Raw genomic sequence first — 12,878 nt, forward strand, 5'->3', positions numbered from 1 at the left:
TATATACATCTATTATATATCAGTTTTCCAGTTCTTAGATGTAATGGCTGCATTAGTTTTTTTTTTTAGACTTTCTTTTTTCAGTGTTTTGTAGTGCTGTCCTAGGGTGATAACCCTGCTGCTCTATATACAGTATATATACAGTATATAATACCATCTTTCTTGCCAAAAATGAGCGTTGTCACTCTAGGACAGGAACTGTGTTACTGGCAGGAATACCAGTTTAAAAAATCCCGGGAAACGGCATCCCTTGGAAAATGAGTTTCATTTTTGATGGGATATTCCCTAAGGCTTATCTACTGAAGAGATGCAGGCACTGCAGTTTTAACGCTAGCACACAGAAAGCTTGTTCAGGTGGTTATAATGAACTGAATGTATAGTAACAAGTGCCTTGAAGTTTTTGTTAAATGTAAATGCTATTTCAATGCAAATAAAGTGATTTTAAGATACTACACTATGTTCCCCACCTTATGTCCATGAGCTTGATGGCAGAGCATAAATACATGCAAGTTCAGAATTCTGCTTTTTGTATGGTACACCTTTAAAGAGAGTCATACAACAAAACCTGGAGTGACTCCCAGTGGGGGAAGGTGTTATTGACCTGGTTTGTAAAGGTCCAAAGTTGGAGGTGAGTACATTGGCAAAGTGGTGATTGGACTCTCTGAATTGAGTTTGATTAAGTTGAAGAAACAAGCTGCACCCGTGCGAACATAATAGATATATTGGAACTTTATTTGAATTATAAGAGTTGTGTTTTTGATATAACAACATTTGGTTGAATTTGAAACAGTGAATATAGAAGCTCGGGGATCATAAGATTTTATTTTCATGTTTTAATTATGATTTACTAATGTATATATTGAACTAATTGGCTGGTACAACATAGATATATAGCATTTTGGATATATATCTGTTTACATAAGTACAATGTATATACAGTAGATTCCCCAGATGGTTTGCTTTTCTCAACAGAAGTAGAATTGTAAGAGGAATAAGGAATTGGTCAAATAGAGAAATGAATAATGAACAAATTCTGTATAGTCCCATTGGTGTACTTCCTCCTGTTGAGTGTCTAAAACAGTGGTAAAAGCATATCGGTCATAGACAGTGCAGCACACAGGTCTAAAGTGGGGCACACACTATGGGAAAATAAGAAGAAAAATGACGAGGAACGATCGTTTGATTTTCGTATAGTGTGTACAAAGCTTTCGACATCTGATTCAGACTTTCCAAAATTTTTGAAGGGACAAACTCCAAAATGTTTCTCTTTTGTTAACAGAACTAACAATTTTCGTTTTAATGTGTGCTGTTTTCGTACAAGAAAAATCAGATACGAAAGACTTTGCATGATCAGAAACAATAAACAACAATTTTTGTAGGAAAATTTACTTACAGTTAGTACCATCCTTGATTTCCACCTGCTGTAAAACATCAAAGAAAACTGGACAACCGTTCATCCGATTTCCTTATAGTATGTACTGGGCCTATGTCCGGGTGGTCCAGAATAGTAACGCCAGTTGTCTATCTCTGCCTGGGGTTGTGAGACCTCCTTTTGCCTGAGCTTGCCAAGGTCATTAGTGAATCCTATTCACAAAGGTTACTAGAGGACTTTTAATTCACAGAAATGCCATTCAAAATATATGGATGCACACTTATGGAATTATGTCACTAAGCTGCATGTACCATAGCAGTGTCAGCATTATGGCGAGTAGGAGAGAATATATTAAACAAATTCTTCTAATTGATATTTCCTGTGCATGTATTCCTTTTGTGAAAAACATATATAAATATATATTTTGTTATGAACTAAATACAGTGACTTTGAGAGAGAAAAAGATGTCTAGATAGGAAAGACTAAGCATCTGTTGTGTGGATTCAGTTGGCAGATACAATGGATGAAAATTGTGTTCCCAAGCCCATTTTTTTCTTTTCTCCTAACATGTAAACTTGTTTGTTATATTCTTGCAGGAATAGCTGGTTGAGAACATTTCACAATGTTCATCGAGATGAATAAGTGGACAGTTCAGGAAAAAGTTGAGGACAACCTCTGAGTTTCTTGTTTGGATGTAAGATTGGAAGAGTACAACTTAGTTCTTTGAACCTATACTTCTCAACGTTACCACCTAAGAAAATAGATTTTTTTTTTAAATCTGGTAATCCTTTCTTGCTAAAATTGTTCAAAAATAAAATATGTCTTCTTCTGGAGTTGCATCAAGAATAATGGACAAATTTGGCGATCTCTTGTTGTGTCTAGGAGTGGACAATCAAAGTGTTGATCATTACTTTGTTAAGCAATAGATGTTTCAATGCAGACAAAAAGAGAACTGGAAATTTGGAAAAATTATATGCAACACATGGACTTTTCCATGAAGGTCTGAGTTCTCCGGATCTTCGAATGTACAAAGCACGAACCTTGTCCTTTAGAGGTGGAGCAACCTGAAAGTCTCTGCATATTTGTCAATGAGGTGTTTCCATGCTGATCCTGACAGTAGTAGCTGAGTCCCCTAAAGATTCCCCTTCAAGTCTCCTAGGCTTCTCCACTCCTGGAGGACGCTTTCGCCCCTGCCAGTTACTATGCTGCCATTGCTTGCCCTTCTCGTACACTACCTGCCTCTGGCACTGGGACATTATGACATCTGTAAATCCTGGGTAACGTCTGATGACGGCCCATCCTGGGAATATTACGCCTGCCAACCAAAGCCGATTGTTATGAAAGAGTATGCCATAATTAAGGTGGACCCACCTGGAATAACATGTGGGGATCCAGCAGAGTATTTTTGCACCCATGTAAGTACCTGCCATATTTTGTTTCTGGTTAAGTGCATATGGTGTACATAAATTGCAGACTTTTTGTGGGCTCAAATAGTTCAAGGATTGTCCAGTTCACAAAATAAGAGACAATATACTGTATATAAAATCTTTATATAAAATATATAGATATACACAGTATATGTACAATATATACATATCTTTATAATATACTGTATATTGTATATATATATACAGTACACAATATAATATACCATAACACCCATGGCATGGGAGCACAATGGGCTTTTAAAGAGAGCACAGCAAAGGATGTTTGCTTTCAGACATTCAGTCTCTCATTGATATCTCATAAACTTGTGTGTGATTATTTTGGGCTCATGCAGACTGGGCATCAAAAACGGTGCTTTTACAGGCACTTTGATTTTTCTTCCTGCCTTTAAACACCCCTCTGTGTTAGCCTATTTGTTCATGCACAAATAGGTGTTTACAGATGTTTGTAGAAGTGTTAGAGGTAGAAGAAAAAAACATCACTTTCACATTCAAGAGAGGAGCCTTTCAGAGGAAAAAACACTGAGTGCGCCTAAACACCTGTAAACGTGCCTAAACAGTAGGTGCGTTTAGCGCCTGAGCATTCATTGATTCAAATGGCCAGAATATCCTGGCCAATGGAATGAATGAATACCCAAACACTTGATTCACCTAAAAGCGTTTGCGGCTGTAGGCTGTGGCTGTAGGCTGCTTCAGTTTGAGCTATTGAGGCCTTCAGTTTGAGTTACTGAGTTATGTGAACATCTGGCTTTTTAACCGGGGATAAGGATAGCATGGAAAATATATAAAAAAAAGAGCCTAAAGCTACACCTGCTGGCTGGATATAAAAAAATTTAAAATATTCATATGCAATGTTTCATTTTTACCTGCCAAATACAAAAGAACATAAATACAAAACAATAATATATTCCATGTAAGGTTTACCGCCATCCTACCTAGTCCCTAAAGCTGTCACATTGTTGCTGGTACAACTCAGTCCTGATGCAGGTGATGTTTCATAAAACACCAATTCAAAGTGACATATTATGGAATATTGTACTATTAAGATTGTAGGTGTTTCCCAGTGCAGGTTGGGGAATAAAAGCCGACACATGACTGGTTGCTGGAAAAAAAAAACACTTTTTTGTCTTTTCTCTCCATTTCATACATCGGCTTTGTCTTTCAAGCACCACTGGAGTCCTATGAAAATCCTATGTAAGTAGCAACTTTCTGAAGGCCCAGTTTTTATACCTTCCCCATTGCCAAAATGACAGTGCTGGGGCATAACACCTAAGGCAGTGCGCCCTGCAATGCAGAAGACATGCCCATAGTAGATTAGATACTACACAGAACAGAGCTGTGACAGTGGGAGCCTGTAGCTGAAAATGATCAATGCTGTCACTGCTGACCTTTGCCTCTGAAAATACTAATTTCCTATTTGTCATATTTTAATGGATGCTGCCATTTTGTACCTGTTTCCTGGCTGTCATGCTAATCCAGTGGCTTCAGTATGCTTTTAAAGTGTTACTAAACTCACAACAGTAAAATCAGTCTGTATATGCAGTAAAGCATGCTTGTTATACTCACTGTGGAACCTATGTATTTATTTCAGGTACTTATATAGCGCTGTCAATTTACGCAGTGCTTTACACATATATATTGTACATTCACATCAGTCCCTAACCCTCAAGGGGTGTACAATCTAAGGTGACGTAAAGGGTTAAAAAGGCCATTTGATCCTGACTTCTCGGCCCCTCCTCTTGTTTAAATATCCATGTCTTATCTCCTGATAAGACAGACTGAACCCGTAGCCATTCTGCACATGCTCAGTTTAGTGTGTATTGCTAAAGAGGTTTTTTTTTTTTTACTTTGGAGAGTGCATGTGATCAGCACAGGGCCAATCAGCACTGTCCAGAAAGAGGGTCAGGACTTTCACATCCTCTTAGAGCAGAAAGAAAACTCCTACAAGCTTTAGCCAGTGCTCTGCTGAAGTCACAAGACTACTTTAACTGCTGATGATAAAAGCTATTTAGCAGAGTAAATTTACTAAATTAGGGGTATTGCATCCTTCTAGAGCAGAAAGAAAACTCCTCCTACAAGCTTTAACCAGTGCTCTGCTGAACATTGATAGAAGTCACAAGACTGCTCTAACTGCTGATGAGAAAAGCTATTTAGCAGTTTAAATTTACTAAAATAGGGGTTTTGCATCCTCCTAGAGCAGTGGTGTGCAACTGTGGCCCTCCAGCTGTCTTAGAACTACAAGTCCCATTAGGCATTGCAAAACTGACAGTTACAAGCATGACTCCCAAAGGCAGAAACATGATGGGACTTATAGTTCACCAACAGCTGGAGGGCCACAGTTGCCCACCCCTGTGACCTAGAGCATAAAGAAAACTCCTCCTACAAGCTTTAACCAGTGCTCTGCTGAACACTGATAGAAGTCACAAGACTGCTCTAACTGCTGATGAGAAAAGGTATTTAGCAGTTTATATTTACTACAATAATTGCATTTCCACGTTCTGTGTACTGTGGGAGACCAGATATAGTGAAGGCCAGGTTCTTGGTTTAGTAACACTTTAAGTCACTGATTCTGAGCCACAATAATCATAAGGTGCACTCACTACAATGGATCAGTTCTTCTGAAAAAAAATCATTCACTTTATTACAAAGGTAAAAATGCCAAAAAACAGCAAATCAGACATTGTGGGAGCAAGGGATAAAGTCGATGCATTTCATGCTAACTAGCACTTACACACAACATGAAAAAATGTGTTGACTTTATCCCCTGCTCCCACAGTGTCTGGTTTGCTGGGTTTTTTGGGCATTTTTATGTTTGTACTAAAGTGGATGATTTTTTTGTAAGTGCAGCTATTTGGATCCCATTTGTGTTTGCTATGTATGGCTGGATGAACGGAGCTGACACCCGAGGTATAGAGGATTGCAGTGGCGGACCCACCTGGAACAGCAGCATATATATGGTACACAGGGTCAGTACTTGCAAAGCCATTGACAGCCAGCTAACAAGCATTTTCAGAAGGGAAATATGGAGCGAAAGCCTCTTTTTTTCTCGATACAGGTTTCCTTTAAGAATGTATCAGATAACCTTGTCCACTCTGCAGATATCTTAATGCTGATGATTTCCTGACAACAAGAATTCTGCCATACTAAGCTTTCCACAATTATCCCTTGTATTCAGTATCCCTCTTCAATAATGTCATTCAAATGAGCTGATCTTTATTTTCCACGATAAAATATTGATGCGCTAGCTGCAATGTCCTCTCTCAGTAGTCTCTCCATCCAGCTCTTATCCTGAGCAAGCTTTTAAACATCACAACACTTTTCCTACTTTGTAGAAATTCCAATCAATAATGCACTTAGGGCCGATTGTAGCTTATATGCAGAAGAGCCAGACCACTGGCCAGGGGCTGCTCCCCAAGTAAAATGTAAAAAAAAGACAAATATAAAAATTCCATCATTTTACTATGTTGCTCCTTTGGGAGTTGGGAGAGTGGGAGTAGAATTAAACATTTGATTAAGTTAAAGGGGTTTTCCACTTTCTCTATTAAGTAAAAAAAAAAAATGTCCTGATTATGACCCATGGGGCTTGATGCATCAGATTGTGTTAAACCGAGCTGTATTCCCGCTGTAATTATCGCTCAGCATTTCATGCTAATTAGCTCTTGATTCATTAAAAATCATTGCAAGAAAAAGTGTATGCTATGCTGAACTATAAATACAAGCAGTACAATTCCAGCAGATACTGTATGTCTACTGTTCATTTACTGGGAAAATTATAATTATAAGCACCAGTATTTAAAGTATATGGAAATCCTCACCTTGTAAAAGAACCCATACAGTTTAAAATAGGAATGAAAGGTAAAACATTTGTGTATAGATATAAAAAACATTATAAACACTCCCCCCCCTTTTTTTAATAAGTGATCTGTTCTCATCTGCATAGAGAGGTGAGGGATGAGAAACAGCAGAACATTGGTCTTCCCAGTGAATGACTGTGCAGGGGGCATGTCAGCACACATTGTTCATTGGAGAAGAGCAGGCACAGTTAGAGAACTCAGGGACGTCTTAATAGCATCATGGGCCCCTGGGTAAAGTAATGCACTGGAGTCCTTACCAGCATGCTCCAATTTATGCACCTGTTCTCAAGAATTAAATTATAAATAGTTGATAGAACTAAACATATATTTATCAGTACTTTTAATAAAATCAATTTTAAACAATAATAAAATGTACCATAAATCAAAGACTAATACCCACCAACCTGGGACAGCTTAGTAAAAACCATGACTGTCCTGGAAAATTCGGGACAGTTGGCAAGTATGATGTAATGCAGAATTATCATGGGGACCTCATGCACCTGGGGCCCTTGGATAGTGCCTAAGGGCGCCCAAGCATTAAGACAGCCCTGAGAGAACTGACAATGCTTTGCTTTCCTGCCTGATGTGGTCAGTTTTTAATAGGAAAGCAAAGGGACTGGCTGGAACACCAGGGATTTCATACCAGGGAAGCAATACAAAGGGAAGAGGAGTTTTATTTACAAATACATGTTACAGAAGGCACATATCAGAAATATGAAATGTTCGGTATACATAATCTTTAAGGACAGCTCTTCTTTTTATGGATCTACTGTATAACAGCTACACAAATCTTTTTGTATTTTTTTTGGTGGTAATAATAATAATAATAATAATAATGGGATTTTAAATCAGCCTGTAGATATGATTTTGTGAAAGGGGAAAAAAATAAAATATTTATTTCTTGTATAGGGGCTTTTGCAGGGGCGGACTGACCAATCGAGCACTCGGGCACTGCCCGAGGGCCCGGGGTCAGTAGGGGGCCCCATGAGATGCCCCTGGTACCTTTTTATAGGCTTTTTTGAGTGTGGGCAAGGACACAGGGGCCCCATGATCCCCTATTGCCCAGGGGCCCCATGAGTTGTCAGTCCGCCTCTGGGCTTTTGTATGCTTTAGGCATACAGAGCTCCTGTAGAAATTTCAGTTCATACTCATGTGAATAGCTCATTGCTGTTCCCAGCAGCATTTCTCTTATTATAACTCTGAGACTGACGTGGTTATAGAAGGAAGAGCCTCCCGTGCAGGGCTCCGGAAGTAGGAAGCAAGTGGATTCATGTGTGAGCTTCGATACAAATGGCAGCTTGTGGACGTCTGCAATGATATCTACTTAGATTCCTATAGTTAATGCAAATGACCGGGGAGGATTTGTTTACACCTTAAGGCTCCATACACACTAGTATTTCTTTAGCCACTTGCCCTCCAGAGGATTTACCCCCCTTCCTGACCAGGCCATTTTTTGCTATACGGCGCTGAGTTACTTTAACTGACAATTGCGCGGTCGTGCAACACTGACCCAAATTAAATTTATGTCCTTTTTTACCCACAAATGGAGCTTTCTTTCAGTGGCATTTGATCGCCTGTGCTTTTTTTATTTTATGCACTATAAACAAAAAAAGACGGACAATTTTGAGAAAAACAACAATATTTTTGACTTTTTTGCTATTAAACATGTCCAGTAAAAAAATAACAAAAAATCAAATTTCATCATAAATTTAGGCCAAAATTTATTCTGCTACATGTCTTTGCTAATAAAACCCCCCCAATATGTGTAAATTACTTGGTTTACGTGAAAGTTATAGCATTTACAAGTGGCGGTATATATACTAGAATTAATTTTTTTTTTACTAGTAATGGCAATGATCAGCGACTTATAGCGGGACTGCAGCGAGCATTCTGACACTGGGGGGGAACTGACTTGGTGTCACTGACATCCACAGTGACACCAATACAGTGATCAGTGCTAATAAAAAGCACTGGCACTGGACAGGAAGGGGTTAACATGTGGGTTGATCAAAGGGTTAATTGTGTGCGGTTTCACAGTATGCTGTGTATGTGCTTTCCACTCTGCTATGCAGAGCCATACAAAGCAGTGTACAGGAGCTGACAGGGGAGAGAACTGTATTGTTTACATACAGGTCTCTCCCCCGTCAGTGAAAAAGCTATCAGGAGCGTTTTCATAGTGTTTAGCAACATTTAAGAGCATTTAGCGTTTTTTTCTGCTGGAAAAACTCCCCAAAAACCTACAAAAAAAAAAATTTTTTCTGCTCCTAAACGCTGAAACTCACAAAATGCTAAACGTTAGTGTGCATGGAGCCTAAAAAGATCATGGGTGTTGCTAGCACCTGTGACTGGGGGTATCTATTGTGGAGAATAGGGGGGGGGGGTCAGTACTGGCCAGTGGGGATTTTAGTTTGGGAAAGAAGAGATGTTTTGGTGGGCATGTATGTTTGAGCTGGGGGAATCCTTATGCTGCAGGGGAGATTTTGGCACATTGAGTGGGTAATGTTTGCAGACTAGGGTGAAACAGAGTTTTCTTAAGGGGAGGGGTTTGCTGAGAGAGGTGAGGAGTGGTTTTCTTGATGCTGTTCTGATTTTTAGGAAGCTGAGGGTGTGGTTTTGTTAGGGGTGAAGGATTTGTGCGTGGAGGTAGGGATACATGCTCTTGACCCCTGCACTCAGATCCACATGCACCTTGTACATTACATACTCTTGACCCCTGCACTCAGATCCACATGCACCTTGTACATTACATACTCCTGACCCCTTCACTTTACTTACTACTAACCCCTGCACTCTGCATGTTACAGACTACTGACTGATGCACCGTGTGTTTTAAGTAATCCTTACCCCTGCACGTTACATGCTACTGATTTCTTCACCCTCCATGTTTCATGATACTGACCCCTGTACCTTAGTGAACAAAAGCAGACAAGGGAGCACTCTCATTGTGCATTACCGTGCTACACCACGTATTTATTGTGTAGAAAAATGGATATATACTCACAAACCAATGGAAATTAAAAACAGAATGAGTGGTCCGCAATGACAGTCAATGCAATAATGTGTCCTCAGGATAGACTGACGCGTTTCAGGAGACAAGCCCCCTTCCTCGGAGCTCAGCTATGTTCTTTGTACTGTGGAAGAAATGATATAATGAATGTACACTCCTGGGTTTAGTAACACTTTAAAGCGGAGTGCCACCCAAAAATGGAGGCTCTGCTTGTTTGCCTGCTCTCCCCCTCCACTGCCATTTTTGGCACCTTTTGGGGAGCAGGTATTTTACTGATATGTGTTTATGGTTTCTGTGCCTCTAAAGTCCATTTTTTCCCTTTGCCTATTTCCCCCCCATTTTTTTGGTCTTTTGTACCATTTTAACAGCAATGACGGTTATTAATGATAGACAATGCTTTTACAGATGAAATTAAATTTAATTAGGATTTTATATCTACTTTACAGCTCGTTCACACCTGAAGGCAGTTTTGTGCGAGTTTCCAGCACTGTTTGAAACGCACTGGGAGTGTGATCTGCTGCTGGGGTCTATATATTGCTACCGACACCCCAAACGCAGATCGCAAATGCAGTGCCATCGCAGTACTGTGCGATTTGTGCAGTGCATTTTTGCGATCCAGTCTAATTTTAGACCATGCCAATAAAAAAGAAAATTGCACACTGAGTCGCACAGGAATCACACAGCATGTTCCAGCCAACAAGGGGCATCCTTGATCGATAACAGTTTTCCAACGCGTCCCTTCGGCAGAAGTTGATCAAATGATCAAGGAGGAACAGCCGTACATTGATCGAGATTTTGCTGGTCCCTGCTGAATTTCAATCAGGGTATGGGCAGCTGTAGAGTTTAGCACAAGGGGTTAATACCTGGGCATGGCAGCCTGTGTTCCCCCAGGCTTGCACTCCAGAGTTGGCTCACCTCCTAGCAGATGGGAGCCGAGAGCTCAGGACAATGTGGAGTCTCCTACACAATCAGCTGATGCCTGGATTACAGATGGATGGGGGGGGGGGGAGCTTTGACCTGCAAGCTCATCTAGCACTCAGCCCAAACACACAGATTATCCCTGCTATAGAAAACACACAGCGATTAACCCTGAGAAGACCGCAAGCCTAGTTCTCCGCACAACGTTGTTTCTCAGGGAGAATGTCTCCCGGCTTTCTGATAATGGAAAGAGGGGCACTTTTTAGGGCCAAAAGCACAAAAAATGCACCCTAATTTATGTGCCAGTTAAACCCACCGGGACTTTTCCATCAATGTTTTACCAAGATTCTCTTGTTTGAAAATACCTACCAATGACTATGTGGTGCAAGGGCCTGCCTGATCCGATGCAATTTGATTGGATAGATTAGGTAGGTCCCCATAATACATCATTTTGGCAAACCAAATGTATGGTGACCCTGAGACAGTCCATACATTAGTCCTTTTTTTTTTTTGTTCAACCAGTAGGTTGAATGAAAAAATAAATTATCCTATTCCCCCATCCATATATTCGAGGTAGATGAGGGAATCACTTCCATTGAGCTATTGTGTTCTGACAGTAGGAAGACTTGCCACCATCAGAATACTGATTGTGCGGAACATTTCCAATACACCGGTGGTACAAAAGTCAATTGGTAGTTTGACTTCCGTGCAACCTCCCTGTCCATACGTGGATTGAAATTCCAGCAATCCCTGCTGAACTAGCTGAATTTCAATTGATGGTCAGCTTGAGGCTAAGTTCACACCTCTGCGCATTGCGATTGATGCGTTTTTATGCCTCGTTTTGCACTGGGGTTTTGAAAACACATTTTGCGTTTTTTTTTTTTGCCATTAAGAAAGTATTGACTTCGATGCAACTTTTTTTCCAATAGGAAAGTATGATAGCTCTGTTCATGTAGGGCTACTTTGATGTTACTTTCATGCTACTTGAGTGCCAGAGAATGTAAAGTCGCATCAAACTCACGCCCATCCAAAGTCACATCAAAGTCAATACTTTTCCTATTGGCAAAAAGAACCCCAAAATGCATAAAAAACACAATACTTGCATTTTTGGTGCGGGTCCATTGAAGTCTATTACACGCAAAACACAATCTCCTGTGGGAAAAAAAAGTCCCTAACCTATTAAAAAAAAACACGTCTCAAAACGCACAGATTTGAACTAGATCCATAGGAAATTACACTGCTCAAAAAAATTAAAGGAACACTTTGAAAACACACCAGATCTCAATGGGGAAAAATCTCATGCTGGATATCTATACTGATGTGGGCTGGGTAATGTGTTAGGAATGTAAGGATGTCCCATCGTTCGATGGAATTTAAAATTATCAACCTACAGAGGACTGAATTCAAAGACACCCCAAAAATCAAAGTGAAAAAATTATGCAGAAGGCTAGTCCATTTTGCTGAAATTTCATTGCAGCAACTCAAAATGGTACTGAGTAGTTTGTATGGCCCCCACGTGCTTGTATGCATGCCTGACAACGTCGGGGCATGCTCCTAATGAGACAACGGGTGGTGTCCTGGGGTATTTCCTACCAGATCTGGACCAGGGCATCACTGAGCTCCTAGACGGTCTGAGGTGCAACCTGGTGGCGTCGGATGGACCAAAACATGATATCCCAGTAGTGTTCTATTGGATTTAGGTCAGGCGAGCCTTGGGGCCATTCAATGATATCAATTCCTTCATCCTCCAGGAACTGCCTGCATTCCCTCGCCACATGAGGCTGGGCATTGCCATGCACCAGGAGGAACCCAGGACCCACTGCACCAGCGTAGGGTCTGACAATGGATCCAAGGATTTCATCCCGATACCTAATGGCAGTCAGGGTGCCATTGTCTAGCCTGTAGAGGTCTGTGCATCCCTCCATGGATATGCCTCCCCAGACCACCAGTGACCCACCACCAAAATGGTAATTCTGAACGATGTTACAAGCAGCATAATGTTCTCCACGGCTTCTTCAGACCCTTTCAAGTCTGTCACATCTGCTCAGGGTGAACCTGCTCTCATCTGTGAAAAGCACAGGGCGCCAATGGCGGACCTGCCAATTCTGCTGTTCAATGGCAAATGCCAGTCGAGCATAGGCCCTCAGGCAATTATCATGAAGTCTGTTTCTGATTGTTTGGTCAGAGACATTCACACCAGTGGCCTGCTGGAGGTCATTTTGTAGGGCTCTGGCAGTGCTCATCCTGTTCCTCCTTGCACAAAGGAGCTGATACCGGTCCTG

At 40.7% G+C, this 12,878-nt stretch overlaps 1 protein-coding gene across 3 annotated transcripts in view; it reads left to right on the top strand.

Annotated features, from left to right (window-relative positions):
• Positions 1 to 12,878, top strand: part of NTNG2 (netrin G2) — a 175,627-nt gene that overhangs the window by 27,782 nt on the left and 134,967 nt on the right. For all 3 annotated transcript variants that reach the window (XM_089675115.1, XM_089675117.1, XM_089675116.1), the window contains exon 2: positions 1,969 to 2,787. In XM_089675115.1, coding sequence (XP_089531241.1) covers positions 2,575 to 2,787 — 213 coding nt within the window. In that variant the 5' untranslated portion in view covers positions 1,969 to 2,574. The remainder of the gene's footprint in view (positions 1 to 1,968; positions 2,788 to 12,878) is intronic.

Source organism: Staurois parvus, unplaced genomic scaffold (assembly GCF_062004578.1).
Source record: "Staurois parvus isolate SC_StPar_1 unplaced genomic scaffold, SC_StPar_1.0 ptg000154l, whole genome shotgun sequence".
Classification (NCBI taxonomy): Eukaryota; Metazoa; Chordata; class Amphibia; order Anura; family Ranidae; genus Staurois; species Staurois parvus.